At 35.0% G+C, this 18,467-nt stretch overlaps 1 protein-coding gene and 1 long non-coding RNA gene across 2 annotated transcripts; both read right to left on the bottom strand.

Annotated features, from left to right (window-relative positions):
• Positions 1 to 343: 343 nt before the first annotated feature.
• On the bottom strand, positions 344 to 15,267 carry SOS4 (pfkB-like carbohydrate kinase family protein). The gene is made up of 13 exons (XM_028243131.2): positions 14,816 to 15,267; positions 14,622 to 14,724; positions 13,385 to 13,478; positions 13,145 to 13,249; positions 12,210 to 12,293; positions 11,022 to 11,095; positions 10,394 to 10,458; positions 9,809 to 9,872; positions 8,104 to 8,169; positions 2,854 to 2,910; positions 2,664 to 2,708; positions 2,520 to 2,573; positions 344 to 663 (listed from the first exon to the last, which is right to left on the bottom strand). Exons 1-13 carry the CDS (start codon positions 14,878 to 14,880, stop codon positions 523 to 525), a joined length of 1,017 nt encoding a protein of 338 aa, XP_028098932.1. The 5' UTR covers positions 14,881 to 15,267; the 3' UTR covers positions 344 to 522.
• On the bottom strand, positions 7,339 to 7,646 carry LOC145789847 (uncharacterized). The gene is made up of 2 exons (XR_014328270.1): positions 7,554 to 7,646; positions 7,339 to 7,483 (listed from the first exon to the last, which is right to left on the bottom strand). It is a non-coding gene; the product is annotated as an uncharacterized LOC145789847 (long non-coding RNA).
• Positions 15,268 to 18,467: the final 3,200 nt, after the last annotated feature.

Below are 18,467 nucleotides of genomic sequence, written 5' to 3'. Positions count from 1 at the left end.
AGAAGGATGAATTCAATTTTACACCAACAACCAATAGAAAAAGCCAAATACAATGAAATGGAATCGATGTCGTCTTAGTTGGACCGGTGGATCCTATAATTCGTTCACTGCATCAAATTATTCACTTGACTTCCAATTTGCATATTATGTAATTTGATCCAACTAATTAATGATGATAAAAATAGAAACAATGGTCATATATGCCTCATGTAACTATTTTTCAAGGACAAAATCAGAAAACCAACCATTTCAAGATGGACACAACGGTCCAATCATTCTTCTCTCATCCTCATTTCCAAAAAACATAAAAACATCCTAAGATGCATTCTTTATGGCCATAAAATTTATAAAAATTAAATAACTTGATTGCTTTTTTGTGTAATTCTAGTCACATAAACATTACAACAAAATGTGAAGTCAAGAAAACCAAATTCAAGTTTTTGTTTGATTATAAGCATCTAACAATAATGTGGGAATACATATGATGAATTTTAATAAAATTATTTCAATTATAGAACTCATTTAGTTGTATCTCTCAGCCTTGTATTTAACTTGTGGGTGACGAATATCGTCTTGGCTCTGAATTAATCGAATTTCCAAACTGCTTGATTGAGGATCATAGCCAGCTGCTTTGTAGTCATTCAGTGTCCTCAGCAGAAGTGCCTGCAAATATTGAAAACAATCCAGCAATTAATCAAAACAACATTTCAAAGATCAGCTCAAATGCTTGAAAATGAAACCAACCCCAAATTGGATTCATGCATTTTTATGCACTTTTTACATGTTAGTCGTTAGCATTTTCCTAGTTTTCATTGTCTAGACTGTAATTATTCAAACTATTAACTGAAATAAGCATGCCAGAGAAATGTTGCGAAAAGAACATCTGGGCATTGCGAAACTTTTCAGAATAAAAGACTGAAAGAAAAGACAAGAAGAAAAATTGAACAAGGTGCAGAGAAATCAAAGCAAGATGAGAAGGGTTTCCAGCCAGGTAACTTGTCAGTACAGCCTAACAACAAATCATTACTCCTTTTTGCCTGAAATCTGCTAGATCAAATTTATTTACGAGTGTCTGAAGTTCCAGCAAAAACTTTGCTTCAGAGAACTCAAAAGTGAATGCGCGTTTTCTTCAAACTAAAAGAGATGCTCATTGGAACGGTTCAAAAGAAATTCCAAAACTAAAATATTAGGAAGCTACACCAACAAGGTCCGGATTAATTTTAATTCAATGCCCAAACATGTCTCAAGGAAAGAAGGATGTAAATGCTTGACCTCAATGACTGGTGCCTCACGTAACATAATCTCATTGGCAAAAACAAGCAAAACTCGGGCAAGGTCTTACATGTATATCTAAGTTTTATCCTGTTTTCCACCTTAAACAAAATTCCACAATTCCTTCGAAGTGGTCACCAAAATTCAGGAATTCAGCTCAGCACAAGCAAAACCAACATTTTTTTTTCAAAATATTGACTGTCATCATTTTGAAATGGAGAGCACAACCATCTTAGAAATGAAAGTAAAAAGACAGTGGAAATTTTAATCCTGCCAGATATCTATGCATGATTAAGCAATCAGAGCAGCAAGGATACTGATGATTGCACCAGACAACTCTTTAAAAGATTTTTCAAGACATCAAATCCTGGGGTTTTTCTCAACATAACTAGCTAGAGGTCACCTACAGATCATCCACAATCGGCCCACTTGTATCTGAAACACCGCAGCTGTCTACATGATTCTATATTAAGCTCTGGATCTCCGTGGAAAATTAAATCATTGTCGCCTTGATTGCTTTTGGGCCATAACAAATATCCCAACCTTCAGGTTAGGTGTGTTTTTGCTCAAAGGATTTCATATTCTTATCATCCTCTAAGAGCACCATCTCCAACTTTTCTACTCCGAAGAATTTTCCATTAAACAATCGCACCTTCTGCCTAGTTCTCATTTCTTTAAGCTGTGTTTGGATCACGGATTTGGATAAGGATTTGGAAAGGCAAACAAAAATGGTCAACCTATATTTCATTCACATTTGCCTCACCTTTTCCCTTCCACTTTCCTTTTTCAAATGCCTATCCAAATCCAAGATCCAAACACAGCCTTGAATTCAAATTCTGTTTATGTTATGAAAGCCCCCGAAATTGGCCTTAAAAAAAACAAAACAAAACAAAAAAGAAGCTCCAGTCAGCTTCCAGTAACATCTAAACACCCTTTCTTCACTGGACTGTATTTCAGTCCACAATCTCTAAACATATCATTTTGTTCTTGATTATTTTCCAGGTAATTTAACATTGTTATCCCAATCATCAGGTGAGTGGATTTGTTCCAACAATAATAGAAATTTTTTTCTATATTATAATTCTTCTCGTGGGTGCAGCACAAATAATCTGATAATGAATCCAGTCACTTGTATCACAATAAATTTGCAATAAACGCAAGATATGCCAAATGGGCCCTGATGGTGAGTATCCATGGAATGAATTTAAAAATATTTATATATATATATATATATATATGAGGAATACCTGCACGCTTGATACAGCAAGCTCTGCTGCTTTGTCAAGATTGTTGGGATATTTCTGGACAACATGAAAAGAATAATTATATTAGAAACAACAGATTAGGGGCAAAAATGTCCCTGGAGTAGGGTTAAGGTGGCAAATAATTACATTGCTCCATCCAAGTAATAGTGCAGTCATTAGATCTCCTGTACCCTACAAGCATAAAATGTACTTATTATTTTACAATTGGCAGTTGTATTGCTAAAATTCATGCCAGATTATTTGCAAATATAATCCTAGCACCTTAAACACAACCATAAATAGTTCAGCAGAATACCCTTTAGTTAAAATTACATACCGTGAAATATGCAGGAATTTTGGGTATCATAATCTTGAACTGCTCAGGTGATTGACCCTATAACGTAAAAAAATCAAGTGAAACAAGAAACTTCATGATAAGCAATTAGTTAATTAAGCATTTTGGACCAGTAATAATTTCAAAATAGATTAAATTAAGATTGGCCAAGTTCATGAAAGATACTAAAAATCATTTTAAAAAATATTGAAATCTGACAGTAATTAATATAGAAGTACACCATAATGAATCTAGTAAACAGATTTTTCAACAGCATCTCTGGCCTCCACACAAGCTTATAAAATACATCAATAAACAATCTACAACATCATCATCTTGGTTAAAAAAAGAGACAGCAAACTCATTACTCAATTGCCCAGGCTTGGTGGTTAAAAAAAGAGACAGCAAACTCATTACTCAATTGCCTAGGCTTGGTCCCAAACTGAGTTTTTTATTATGATTTTTTGTGCCTGGGCCAGAAATAGAAATAGGATGTAGGCCTGCACATTTGACCCTGGATTGGCATAAAGCCAAAAGCATAGCAAGCAAGCCATAAGGGATGTGCGCTCCAAACCTCATCCCTACGAGCACTGCGCAAGACCAGCACACTTGCTATGACACTCTGTATGGGGCTCTCAATCTCCAAAGACTCCAAAAACCCTCATGGATGCCAAGAGCCTGCCTACAAGTCATCTCGGGATTTTCCACTTAGTGCCCATAGTGGCACTGACGATGGAAGTTACACCACGACAAACCCCCACCCCCCACAATAATAGCATTTTTATCTATTTTCAAACTGAGTTAAGGAAACATAACTCCTGCTCAAGGAGTCATAATAGCCTAAAGAAGACTCCACAAATCTCATTATTTTCTTTGGACTTCTGGCGACCTCTACAGTGCTAGTAGCCCATGCTAGCATGACAATACACCTCATAGCAAGCATAATGACTCCACCTTTGTGTCAAACCCATTGAGGACAACTTAAGGGTCATCAGTGTGGCTCTTTAGCCAATTTGCAGCTCGTGATATTATGCTAATAAAATGATATAGTAACAAACACCAAACAGATAAGGTAGTACCAATGTAACAAATCATCACCTCTACTACTGAAACAACAGGGTGAGCATGGTTTGGATTGGTTTGGTTTAGGAGTAAACCAAGGACCGAACCATCACTTATGGTTCCATGAAATTTGGAACCAAATCAAACCATGAAAATCTTGGAACCAAACTAGACCGAACTCGTAAAACTCAGTTTTGGTTCGGTTTGGAACCACAGTTTTTAGAAGCCTTGTCATCATTCACACATGATCACAAAATATTATTGATAACTTAAGAATTGTTTAGATGATTGTTTAAAACTAGTTCTACTACTATACAAGAACACGCTTGCGAAAGTAGAGGGTTACAACATATGCATATATAGTTGATGCTAATAAGATATTTGACTGTGTTAGAATTTACCATAAACCTACCACCACTACCACCTCACCTACTCCACTAAACCTAACCCACTACACCACTACCAATTTACCATAAACCTACCACCACTACCACCTCACCTACTCCACTAAACCTAACCCACTACACCACTACCACCTCACCTACTCCACTAAACCTAACCCACTACACCACTACCACCTCCACTTCACCTACTCTCCACCTACTCCCAAACACACTCCTATATAATAGGAATCCTTGTAATTGTAATATCTACACAAATACAATCAATCAATAATACAATTCTCTATTTCTCTTTATACATTAAATTTTCTACATGGTATCAGAGCAAGGTTAAGACCTTAGTATTTCTCGCTTCACCGGCGGGCGGCAACCTCGCCTTGGCCGCCCGCCGGACCTCAACCTATTCTGCTTATTTTTTACACATACCTTGACTTCTTCAACATTTTCTTACACCCCTCCTCCGCTATGTCGGCGGCGGCACCCGCATCATCGTCTAGCCTCTATCGCCGTTCACCTCGCCTCTCACATATCCGTGGTTGTACTCTTACTCGTCGTCGTCGTTGGCGTTTCTGGTGCTGCTTTTCTGCTCGTCACTGCTGTTTTTTTTTCCCGATTTGCTCTCTCTCTTAGCCATGGATTTGGGTGTGGGGTGTAGAGCTGTGGCTCTGTTGTTGGTAGCCATGTTTGCTGGCTTGAAGGTTTCAATGGCAGCAGTGTACAAGGTTGGGGACTCCGCTGGTTGAACCATCATTGGGAATATTGATTACAAGGCCTGGGCTGCTTCCAAGACGTTTCATGTTGGAGATGTCATCATTTTTCGAATACAATTTTCAATGTCACGTGTTGCAAGTGCCCCACAAAGAATACCAAGCCTGCAGAAGTGTAAGACAGTAACATGCATCTTCACATACAGCTTGGGTAATGTGTAACTATCAAAAGCACAAGCTTCTTGGACATCCCTCTCTCTCTCTCTCCATGGACCCAACATCATCATCATGCACCCACTCTATCTCCCTCTCTCTCATCTTTTCCCACTTTCAAACCCACTTTAATCATATCTCTCCTTTCTCTTAATTTATTTCATCCACGTTCTTTCACCCTTTTCTTTTATTTTAATATATATATATATATATTTTATTATAATATATTTTTCCTATCCCTTGTCAGTAAGCATCACCCGTTTTCCATTCTCTTATTATTATTTATTTTATATTCCACCAAAAAAAAAAAAAAAAAAAAAAAAATCACACTGCTGTTTTTCGTATCACCCATCCACAAATATTTTTCTCTATTTTCTTTATCCATTATTTTCTTTTATTTTATTTTTCTTATTAAACAAAACAACACCACAAAATAACACCAACAACATTCCACAACCTTGTCATTTTATTCATATCAGGGGATCAACCCCAATCACACTTTTACATCAAAAAAAAAAAAAAAAAAAAAAAAAAAAAAAAAAAACCCACACAAACAAAAACAAAACTACCACACCCACAGTGGGATTTTTCTTCTCTACTCAGCCGCCGGTCTTTTCTTCTTGCCTCCGTCCTGGGTGGTCCTTGCCGGTGTTGCCTCCGTGCTTCCTAGACCACCAAGCAAGTTGCCTCCTCCCTGCTCCTCCACTACAGCATACGGTGGACCTCCAAATCGGAACATCACGGTGGCCTTCCGCTTCAGCTCCTTGTTTTCCGCCTTCAGCACACTTATCTCTGCTCGCGCATCCTTATACATGCGTTGGAGCAGAGCCAGTTGGGAGTTTAAATGCTGCACCTCATTTGTCCTACTCTGCAGCCGGTTCGACAGGTTTGTGACCGCCGTCATGCTTTCCACACATGCCTTCAAAGTATACTGATTGGCCTCCACATCCGACTGCACTGCCATTCTTTGCTCCACCGACCGCATCGGAAAGTTCAACGGAGCAAACTCCGGGGCGCTTGGTTGAGTTTCCAGTGCCGCCGCACCAGTTCTCTCTCTCGTTGACTCGTTGAGGTCGGGAAAGAGGGTGAGCAGCCCGCGGGAAGACGATGAAGCCATTTTCTAGGCAACAGAGTGTTACAGAGTGTCTCTCTCAGAAATCTCTCTCAGAAAACAGAGTGTTACAGCGTATCTCTCTCAGAAATCTCTCTCAGAAAACAGAGACACCAGAGTATTACAGAGTATCTCTCTCAGAAATCTCTCTCAGAGAACGAAGAGGTTTCCACTGGTTAGTTATGCTTTCAAGCCTCAGCCTCCGTCTTGGTTTAATAGCCGAGGTAGCCACGCGCATCGCGCGCCTCTTGCCACCAGACGACAAAACGGGCGCGCAAGCCAAGACGCCCGACAAACTGGCACGCCTTTTCATGGCACATCTTTTGATAAAGTGGACACGTCTTTTGATGAATTGGGCACACCTTTTGAGGGTGCGACTTTTTAAGGGTCCGACAAGACTCTGTAAACTGTCCCGACATTGATTCCGGTTAGCTCCTTTATGGGTCCGACAAGACTCTGTAAACTGTCCCGACATAGATTCCGGTTAGTTTCTACAAGGGTCCGACAAGACTCTGTAAACTGTCCCGACATTGATTCCGGTTAGCTCCATCAAGGGTCCGACAAGACTCTGTAAACTGTCCCGACATTGATTCCGGTTAGCTCCCTTATGGGTCCGACAAGACTCTGTAAACTGTCCCGACATTGATTCCGGTTAGCTCCTTTATGGGTCCGACAAGACTCTGTAAACTGTCCCGACATAGATTCCGGTTAGTTTCTACAAGGGTCCGACAAGACTCCGTAAACTGTCTTCTACAACGGTCCGACATGACCCCATAAACTGTCTTCTACAACGGTCCGACATGACCCCATAAACTGTCTTCTACAACGGTCCGACATGACCCCATAAACTGTCTTCTACATCGGTCTGACACAACCACACAGTGTCTGCTACAACGGTCCGACATGACCCTGTAAACTGTCTGCTACAACGGTCCGACATGACCCCATAAACTGTCTGCTACAACGGTCTGACACGACCATACAGTGTCTCCTATCCTTTTTTATTTTTATGTATTTTCTTGTTTTGTTCCTCTCTTCAAACTCAAGTTGGTTAGTTTCTATCCTCCTTGAGTTTGCGGGGGGCTGTTAGAATTTACCATAAACCTACCACCACTACCACCTCACCTACTCCACTAAACCTAACCCACTACACCACTACCAATTTACCATAAACCTACCACCACTACCACCTCACCTACTCCACTAAACCTAACCCACTACACCACTACCACCTCACCTACTCCACTAAACCTAACCCACTACACCACTACCACCTCCACTTCACCTACTCTCCACCTACTCCCAAACACACTCCTATATAATAGGAATCCTTGTAATTGTAATATCTACACAAATACAATCAATCAATAATACAATTCTCTATTTCTCTTTATACATTAAATTTTCTACAGACTGTTTACCGTATGAAATACAAATTACATATATATATATATGTATATATCTAAACAGTCTGGTTCGGTTCCAAATCAGATCCATAATTATAAAACCATGTGAAGTACAATTTGCCTATTTGAAGAACCATGATCAAAGCGTGCATTGAGAAAACCAAACCAAATCAAACTGTGTGATTTGGTACAGACCGGATCGATTTACGATTTTTTTATTTTTTTTTTCGCTCAGCCCTATGAAACACTAGCAACTTTGACAAAATAATTTAGTTTCTAAAGTGAGTAAATCTTTTTCAATTTAGAGTTATTAAATCTTGAGTAGGAGCTATGTAATTATGACAAAGACCCACCTTTTCTTTTTGATGACTGCCAATTAGACGAAGATTGCCATCAATACTTATGCTAGTTATCACCACCTGAAAAAAGACAAAGAATTTCACATTATGCTATAAAAAGAATAAGAGATATAAGCACTATAGTCAGACAATGTGATGTTGACATACACATGCAAGATCAATATAAAGTTGATAGAAAAGAATCTCAAATATGAGAAATGCTTAATTACTTTAGTCAAGAAATTGATGGTGAGTTTCAGCACAGAAAAAACTTTTTCTGGTACAATGAAATATGGTTTTATTGTAAAGAGCATGAGACAATGGATAGTATATTTTGTCTTCATCAAGGAAAAAAGAACGTGATGATGGACAAAGAAGTGTAATTCCTAATGAACTAACATAGTGATACTGACATTATGTTGAAGTGATAAATTGCTGCCTTTCTCTGTTTACATTTACATAGTGATACTGCACGTATCAATGAAGCAGTACTTCAACTTTTAGTGAATAAGGGTACCACTTTTTTTAACCTTACATTTTTTCAATAGAATTTATAATCATATGTTAAGGATAGATTTGTTTTGAAGGTATGAGATTGTTTGTCATCAAGGTTGGTAATATATACATTTACATTGTTGAATAAGGGATCTCTTCTATTTAAATTTACATAGTGATACTGCACGTATCATATGAGATTGTTTGCATGATCATGGCTGGCTGGCCTTGAAAAAAGAAGAATGCTGCTCCCAATAGTTTCTCCAAACATACTCCCGTTTCCACATTATCTAAATTCTCAAGAAAGCAGCGATCTAAGTTTGATTTGACTCTCCCTGAACACCAAGGTGCCACAAAGCAACAAAGGAAGTTGCGCAAAGGGAGTCCCTTGGAGTATCCCACATTTTATCAAGAGGAGAAAAAGGGCAACAGATATAAAGATGACTGGATCTGTCATTGCACCTTTTACCCAGCAACACTCAGGCTGAGCATTATAAGGCCTGCCTGCTTGGAGCAGATCATCTATATTGGCTTTGGTCTGAACCACAAACAAACCAAATTTTGAGTGGTTGCAAGGAAAGCCCCCATGGGGGATCGGATTTCTAAATCTTTTTACCCGCGGGGGAGACAAACAAACCAGAAATTTCAAAAAAATTAAAAGAAAATTTTAGAAAAATAAGCTGATAGTAAGACATGCAGGTCCCCTTAAGGCATTGTTGCTAATAATTTTTTGCTTTAGAAAACAGAACCATATAAAAGACCTACTAAAAACCATATAGAAGACTCAATAACATCTTGATCAATATTAGAACCCATGGACAAAAACTGCACCTCAGGTCCAGCAAAATGGAAAGTTACCAAAATACTCTAAGCTCTTAAAACCAATAAAAAAGAACAAAAATATCAGTAGCATACGAACTTATAATAAATGTAAATAAAGACCCAAAAACACTGCCATGGGCACTACCCTTTGGACCAAAAAGGCTATTTGATGATCGTGGGACCCATAGCCATCTTTAGGCTTTCAAAGCCTATTATTCTTGTTTAGACATCCAGTGGAAGCGGTAACACATGCACACAGTGCACATCACAGCCTTCAAGGATTCAGTTTACATAGAAAAGAAATGTATATATTTAAGCTAGGAAGTTGCATTTTGAAAGAGATGAGAAGCATTGAGAGGCAACTTCCAGGTTCAATAGGTCTAAGATACAAGTATTAACAAACCTTTGGTGGTCCAGCAGCATGAAGAATGTTGCAGGCTTCCAGGCCATCTTGTTCAGACACAATCCTGTGACAAGTGAACCTACTCAGAAGGAACAACTGGCTAATGCAATGCAATGAAATCAACTGACAAAACTCAGTAAGGTAGGCCCAAATCAGAATTCAATTTCATGAATCCAGCCATATATAGTAGCATGTCTAGGACTTGAAAGCATATGGGAACGACATTCCATGAATATTTCCAAGCAGCATCAACCGATGGCATCACATTTGACATGAAACAGATGCCATAATGGAATACTAATAAGTTTTTGAATCAGAAACAGAAAACAATTTTAAATGGTTTCAACATGGAAGCATCTAGTCTAGCTTTGTATATACAAGATTTTACAGCTTATGACCAGTTATTTTTATGTCATAGACCTAATTTTATTTATCTTATATCCTAAACAAATGGGAAAATGAAATTCCCATCAGATGTTACTGATCTATTAGTAAGAAAAGAGGGATCTAGATTTATGGAGAACAACACCAGAACAGAACAAACTGCCATACCATTCTGTAATATCAATAACATGTTATGAATACCTTAACCCAGTCAACTGTTCTGCTTCAAATTGGTTAGGAGTCAACATTGAAGCAACAGGGACAACCTAAAGAAAGGAGGTTTTATTAAAGTGTATAACAATAATATCAATCACAAATGTCCATAAATAAATAAAAAACACACACAAAAAAAAAAATGTGCAACCATTCATGTGGTTATAATTATTTAATAATATATATATATTTTTTCAAATTTTAGACACCTCAAGCCTTATAATAATTTTTCAAACAAGTGTGAAGCGATATGTTTTGCAATCCATATAATAGTCATACTCATGAAAGGGATATTTTATCTAAGACCATATATATACAAATTGAATAATTACAAGCTCTAAAGTTTTCTTAGAATAAAAACAAATCATTTTTAACTATGTTTTTAGCATATTATAATTATAGGAAATAACTTCTTAAGATAAGAAGTACTAAACTAAATGCTGGGGGCCATTGCTTGGTGCAAAGGAAAAGCACATGAGAACACAACTTCGAGTCTCTAAATGAAAACCAGAATTAAAATTTGTTACTGGCCTCCCAACAACTCAGATTTCCAGGGCCAGCACAAGGTTATGGCATTCATTTAAGTAAAAGGATAACTTGATGATGGGAAACTAACCTTCTCACGGTATACTGCTACCAGTTCTGGAGGGACATAAAGCTTTCCTTCATCACCCATTACTGGATCACAAACTACAAAGAATAACAAGCACATGAAGTCAACAATATCAAAGCTGTCTATAATCAGTGAGGGAGAACCAGATTATGTCAATAGAGTCTCCCATGAGAACATTATCCTCATAAATCAAGTATATGGCAAGAATATTTTCTCAACAAACAGTAAGTTTGTATTCTTATTAACTTTATCCTATCAATATTGTCTTCTTCTAGATCTCTATTTCTGTAAGATAATCTTTAACACAGAATTCTTGCTGTTTTGGAATGCCTGGACATTAAATTATAGTTTTTTCTGACATTCAAAAATTATAGTTAGTCTGCCTTTTTTTAGACCAATAAATGAGGTCCAGCATAGTCATCATAAGCAGCACAGAAGTAGCCACAGGAGGAAATCTTATCCCAACCACTGTAATAGAATCAAATCTCTTGGATTAATCAAGCACCACAATACTAAAGAATTCACAAGTCAAATAGGGACAATATCAAGTAGAGGAGTGCAAGGATTTATTTGAGAATTATCTACATCCACCTTTTGAAACAAAGCAAGGTATGCAAAATTTTTTGTAAATAGTTAAACTAGTTCACCCATTCCAAAAATAATTAACACCCTTTCATAATGTTCAGTGTCTATAGGAATAGGTTGAGAATGTTTGATTATGAAGATAACCATGTTCCCTTAATTTTACAAAAAAAAAAATGAAATAAATATAACTATTTCAAGATTAAGTGGAGAAACTTGTTTGATTCCAACAATGTAGACCTTGGATTATTGGGCACGTTAAAAAAGAAAGAAAGAAAAGAAAGGTCCATATTTCCACCACAGTATAATCATTAATGAACCTATGATGTTGTTTTTAATAAAATACTGCTTTCCGTCACAACACAATAATGAACAAATAATTCAACAGCGGCCAACCCTGAGATCATATAGGAATACAGTATCATGATAGAAACTACAAGAAATTCAAAGATGAGCTCAATAAACCAAAAAGCTAAAGAATAATGACTTAATCATAACAATCATGTTGAGCTTCAGAAAATGTTAATCAATAAAAAGGGAAAACAAAAGCACATACTAGAACTAAATTCATGAATAGCAAGAACTTTCAGTGTTCAGTATCTAACTCACCGTAAGTAAGTTTGGGGTTGACAGACCGAAGCTTGCTGATGACTTCTAATACAGTGTTCAAAAAGGAGACCGAACCAATATAACCTACAGATACACTAGTCAGACTTGATAACGCATAAAATGGATATGATAGAATCAAAACAGGAAAAAAAAAAATGGACATACAACAAAAATGCCAGTTTACAAGAAAAAAAAAATGCAACAAACTAAAATAACAGAAGAGCAGATTCATCAAAGATTCAAAGTAAAACAAAAGGATTCTAAACACAGGTATACTTGAGCTGAGTTTGATTGACAAAGAAAAAAAAAATTCATTTACAAAAATGCACAAGTGGTTGTTGACAGAAGAAAGTGGGTCCTGCCATAAGTACTATTTTGAAGGAAAGATTTTCCCACAATTTTGCCTTGCATTTTATACATGATTATGCATTGCAGGAAAGGGTAGCTTTATTTTCTCAAACTTTCCAGTAAACCAAATGAATGGGAGAGTGGAAGAATTACAATAAGGCAAGGAGCAAATGCTTTGGATATGCAACCACTCTAATCAAAAGTTTGAGGTAGTGGGAAAAAAGATTGAAGGTTCAAATCAAACGAATCAGCTGCGCACACTGTCTCATTCACAACTTATTTTCATCCCCAAACTACTAACATGTGAGGCTTGTTCTTCTTTTCCTGGGTACAGATTGGAGAAAATATTGGGTACAATTTGGAGAAAATATACATACATGTACACAAATATATAATTATACATATGTTATCTGTGACAAAGCTATATATAAAATATAAAAAAAATGATGGGAGGTCAAAGTAAAGTACCAATTTCTATATACCATCAGATGACTAAGAGTCTGAGACATGGCTACTAGCCACCATAGTAAACAAAACCAAATATTTGGAAGATAAATCCTTAAATACAACAATTAAAATTTTCATACCAGTCAATAAATGAGTATAGAATAATAAATCATTCGCTTCAAGGCCTTCTATTAACTCCCACAATTGTTGTCCATTCAGAACTTGCCCCTTGAAAGTTGGGTATCCTGCACAATTCTGAGGTTAATTAAAAAAGATGACCTGACCACATTTTAACTAGGATTTCATGCCTGAACCAATGCAGATTCACAGATGACCTCATATGTCGGGACTGTTTGAGTGAAGTGATATAAACATCTTGCCTGTATGGTTCGAGAACTGCACTGAATTGATTGGATCCACGTCATAGCCCAGAAGTTGAAGAGGAAAAACAGCTGATTTATTGCCGACATATCCCTAAGGAGGATAGAAAACAAAAACAACATCAATAGAGAACAAAACCATAATCTCCACCGAGCTTATTCAAATGGGTGATTCTATTTTGAAGTAGAAAGCGCATTGACTCCCCATTTATTAAGAGGGAGATTTCCACCTGGCTGCATAGCACACTAATTCAGTCAGCACGCTAACAATGCTGCATAGCTCTGTACAAAGTGATATCTATTCATCGACATTAACACCTGGCTGTGCACCACTTCCATTTCAAGAAATAGAAAAAACATATAAAGGAAACATCACCCAATTGATTTCATAATTAGTGATTGCACACAAATCATCTAGCAGGGCACAAACTCCTTATCTATTTATCGACATTAACACGTGGCTGTGTACCACTTCCATTTCAAGAAATGGAAAAACATAAATGGTGACAAGAACATAAGCCCATTTGATTTCATAATTAGTGATTGAATACAAATCATCCAGCATGGCACAAACTCCTTTTTCCCAATTATGTGGACCGCCAACTCCACCTTCATAGTTCTCCAAACATTATGCACATCAAATTTTTGCATCAATCTGTACTATCATACAAAGAGAACTCCCCGTTTTGCTTACCTCAACCTTTCAAACAGGTTCAAATTGTTCAAAGTTTTCTCAAAATTTTCAAAAATATGCATTTGATGTCCTTGCTACAATAGGCACAAGGACAACGCATCTAGTTCTTATTTTGCCACGCCATTCTCACTCCCCAAAAAATTCCCTATAAAACTTATGATTACTCGGAAAAAAAAAAAAAAAAAAAAAAAACTAGTACTCACTGAAAGGGCATTTGCCGCATTAGTTACTTACCAAACCATTACATTCTTTACCCCCTTTTTTTCAGCATGCACAAAAAAGTTAACAATCGCGATTTGTAAGATGGATAATTCAACACTATTGCTCAATTCATTTTGTTTGTGCTACTTGCTTCTAATTCTACTCAATATCCCAATGTATAAGCACTTCAAACAAGGTTACACTCAAATTGATCTGTTTGTGATAATAAAGACCGGCATTAAAAAAATAAGCAATAATTGATTTACAGGAACTACAAAAAGAAGAAAAACAAAGCACAAATTCTTTAAAAATTTTCAGAACCCATAATTTGAATACAAGTACCTGAACAGTGTGAGATTGAATGCTGAGAACTCGACCCGTTTCCGATGGCAAAGCTAGCGAAAGGATTGGCGGCGCCATTACTGACTTCTTCGAGCTTCTCAACCTACAACATTCGGTCAATAAAATCTTCAAAATGGTATGTATAGAAACATAAATCCATACATTGAATTGAAAATTTTCCTTGAAAGTTTCACCTGAAAATGTCAATTTCTCGGACTGCTTTCAATCCAAGCCGATCAATGAGCATAGACTTTATCATATAAACATATGTATATATATAGCTGCAGAACACTTGAGATTGTGGTGAATCTTATTCCTTTACAATTAAATAATGAATATAAAATCTTTGCGTTGAGTTTACAAATTTGCTTTGATTGCTGCAACTTTGGTGTATGGGTTGAAGAAATCAGAGAAAGTCAATGTGAGATTGTTCAATCTGAGAGAGAGGGTAATTTGGTGATTTCCGTGCTGATTCCATTGATGACGATCATGATGATGGCATTCAATTTTAGGGTTTCTGACTTTGAAAATTAAAATTGAAATTGGGAATTGAAAATTTCGCCAAAAAAAAGAGATTTTTAGGGTTTTCGCCGCCACTCTACAAAGAGGCGAGTTGGAAGTACAGTACGAGTGTAGGGAAGAGGGTGACTGACTAATCACGTAATGCCACGTCAATAAACGTTCATGACTTTTTGTTTCATTTATTCACTAGGGTATTATTGGAATGAAAATGTAATTGGAATAATTTTAAGATTTTAAACAAATAATAAAAGGAAAATGTAAGTCTTATAATACAGTGACATATAATAAAAATGAGACGAAATACGTCAGTCAATACTCTACAATAGAAAAAAATAAATAAATTAAGCACACCAGTTCGTGTTCTGCAATACAAAGAAAATGCCAAATAACAAATTAAGCACATCAATCAATATTCTACAATACAAAAAAAGAGAGTACATATAACAAATTAAGCACGCCAATCAATACTCCACAATAGAAAAAAAATAACAAATAAATAAAGCACACCAGCCGTGGTTTGAAATTCAAAAAAAATGACAAAAATTGTTCAATGAACAATTATTTTAAAAGATTAATACGTACACAATCCAATCCTATATTAAAAGCAACACCCTTCTGGTTAAAAATATATAAGAAAGCAAATATTCAAATTCAACACAAATATATATATATATATATATATATTTGATTAGTTTTCTTTAAGCTAATTCAAGAGCACATGAGAAAGAAAAAAGAAAGAAGAAAAAAAAGATTATATGACCGAGTGAATAATTCAAATGAATATTATATAACATACATCTAAACTTAGTTATAAATTGCACATGGATAAAAGGCTTTACAAAACTAAAATTCACATTAATAGGAAACTTTACAAAATCTAGATCGTAGCTAGCATATGTACGCTTTACACAAAAATAAATATGATTTTCAAACTTGTTTTTTCTTTGAATTCGTTTCCAAAAAGTCTTTGTATCAAGTTCTATGTATCCCCAATAAGGAGCACGCACAATAATCTAGTAATTTATGAAACTAAAAAAGTTAGTATATTAGTAGAAGAAAATCTATATAAATATCAAAACACTCTTAGCATTTCTTTCTTGGAGAAATTGAAACTATAAATACAAAAGAATTAGACGTAAAAAAAAAAACAAAAAATGTATGCATGTAAGAAAATGAATAAAAAGAGTAAATATTAAAGTTTGACATAGGTCTCCATCCATCAGAAAAGAGCATTTTGTTATCAGGAAATTAGATAAAAAATAATGAAAAGAAAATAAAATTGACTTCAACTTATAAGAAATGTGTATTTTTTTTTCAAATAAATTAAAAAGAAAACAACTTACGTGACCAAAAATGGTAATGTTGTCCATAATTAGAGGTTGAAGGTCAATGGTGTCTCAACCTGAAAGTGTCTGGTTATGTAAATTAGACAAAGATAACTGTAAGAAGGCAGAATGAGATTTAATAATGTAGTTAACAACCTACTTTAAGAAGTTCATTTGTGCATGAATATGACAACTGGAGAAATTGAACTACCTAAAGGCACGATGTAAATTATGTTAGTATCAAAATGTAGTTGTAATTTATACGCATCATTTTGAAATTTGTAGAGTCTGTAGCATTTTTTGATTTTTGATAAAAATACTGAAAAAATATAAAGAAATATTATTCTTCGTAAAGAACTTTTAACAATTTTAGTAGCAAATCGGATAATAAAATATAAAAATTAATTTCAAAGAGAGGGTTAGAAAGGGAAGAATAAGAGGTATGTAAAGTACAGAATAAAAAGTATGCTCGTGCGTAATGACACGAAGTAGTTGAATATAAATGCAATTTATCAAAATGTAGTTGAATACAAATGTAATTTATCGAAAAAATACCAAAAACTTAAAACATTGAGAAATATAAAGAAATATTGTAAAATTATAAATTGCAAATTTATTGTGTGTGCACCAGTAAAAAAAAAATTATATTTATGACAAAGTATGTTTTAGATGAAGTTTAATCTCGGTTTTTTTCTTTTTTCTTTTTGTGTGTGCATAAATTCCATTGAAACATTTTAACAAACATTTAATAAGTAAGGAAGATAGAATGATTATCAAATATTTTAGTAACAACCAAATGATAATAAGGGCACAACAACCATTCAACAGAGTAACTTAATATAATAGTCCCACAAATTCCTACTAAATCAAAGTAAATGGATTTCGTGGAACCCAACTAACTCTTCATATATGTGTGTATATACACATAGATGATATATATGTATAAGAAAAATCAACAAAATCCATAAAAACATACCCAAAATCCTACATGCATCTAGAAAAAAAACAAAGGGAAAATCCTCACAGTTTGATTTTGGGAAAAAAAAATTGTAATCAATATATACACACACAATAACCCCCATTTGATTTGATTTGATAGAGAGTGAGACGTTGTTGGTGATGGTGGGGATGATGGGATGAAAGAAAAAAAACAAAGTATCCAAATTTGTAGGGTCACCCATAAGTTAATTAGTGATTCTATTCACAGATAAATTCAGCACTAACAAAGTATCCTAATTTCTAAAATTTTGGGCTGAGATCTAAGTACTGAAAATTGGAAAAGAAATTTTAATTCACGGTAAGGAAAAGGAATGAGAATTGGTAATTATGATCAATGAGATTGCAAAAATAAAAAATTAATGAGAATGACTTTATCTTTATCCAATTGGTCATTTTTGACAATTGCTTTTCGTGTACAAAAAGCCTAAGTTCAAGTTTGATTTGTTTTTGTATAATTTATTTTTTTAATTTTGACCCATAATTTATTTGTTTAAGGTTTTAATCTTGTTCTGATTTTTTTTTTAATGCATTCTCTCAGCTAAATTAATAATGTCCACTCTTAAAAGGATGCACATCATGTTAATAAAATTTGTTTATTTATCACAAAAAAAAAAAGAAAAGAAAAAAGATGCACATCATTGGACAATTATGAATTTTTATGATGAAAATTACCAATGTTTGTGGTGTGTGTTAAAGTCAATTTGTGGTAAAATTATAAATTGTAAATTTATTGTGTGTGCACTAGTAAAAAAAATATATATATTTATGACAAAGTATGTTTTAGATGAAATTTAATATCGGTTTTTTTTTCTTTCTTTTTTTGTGTGTGTGTAAATTCCATTGAAACATTTTAACAAACACTTGATAAGCAAGAAAGATAGAATGGTTATCAAACATTTTAATAACAACCAAACGATAATAAGGGCACAACAACCATTCAATAGAGTAACTCAATACAATAGTCCCATAAATTCTTACTAAATCAAAGTAAATGGGTTTC

This window comes from Camellia sinensis, chromosome 4, assembly GCF_055761805.1.
Source record: "Camellia sinensis isolate YWXY chromosome 4, ASM5576180v1, whole genome shotgun sequence".
In the NCBI taxonomy this organism is placed as follows: Eukaryota; Viridiplantae; Streptophyta; class Magnoliopsida; order Ericales; family Theaceae; genus Camellia; species Camellia sinensis.
The sequence above is the reverse complement of the archived record's forward strand: the minus strand, read 5'-3'. Positions and strand labels throughout refer to the sequence as shown.

What these genes read in the sequence shown, in the direction of transcription:
- SOS4 (XM_028243131.2), bottom strand. Translation starts at nt 14,880, where the DNA reads ATGATAAAGTCTATGCTCATTGATCGGCTTGGATTGAAAGCAGTCCGA. An exon ending in TAGCAGTATACCGTGAGAAG is followed by an intron (nt 10,459 to 11,021) that starts GTTAGTTTCCCA and finishes TCCTTTCTTTAG; the next exon opens with GTTGTCCCTGTTGCTTCAAT. An exon ending in GCAGTCATCAAAAAGAAAAG is followed by an intron (nt 2,911 to 8,103) that starts GTGGGTCTTTGT and finishes TTTACGTTATAG; the next exon opens with GGTCAATCACCTGAGCAGTT.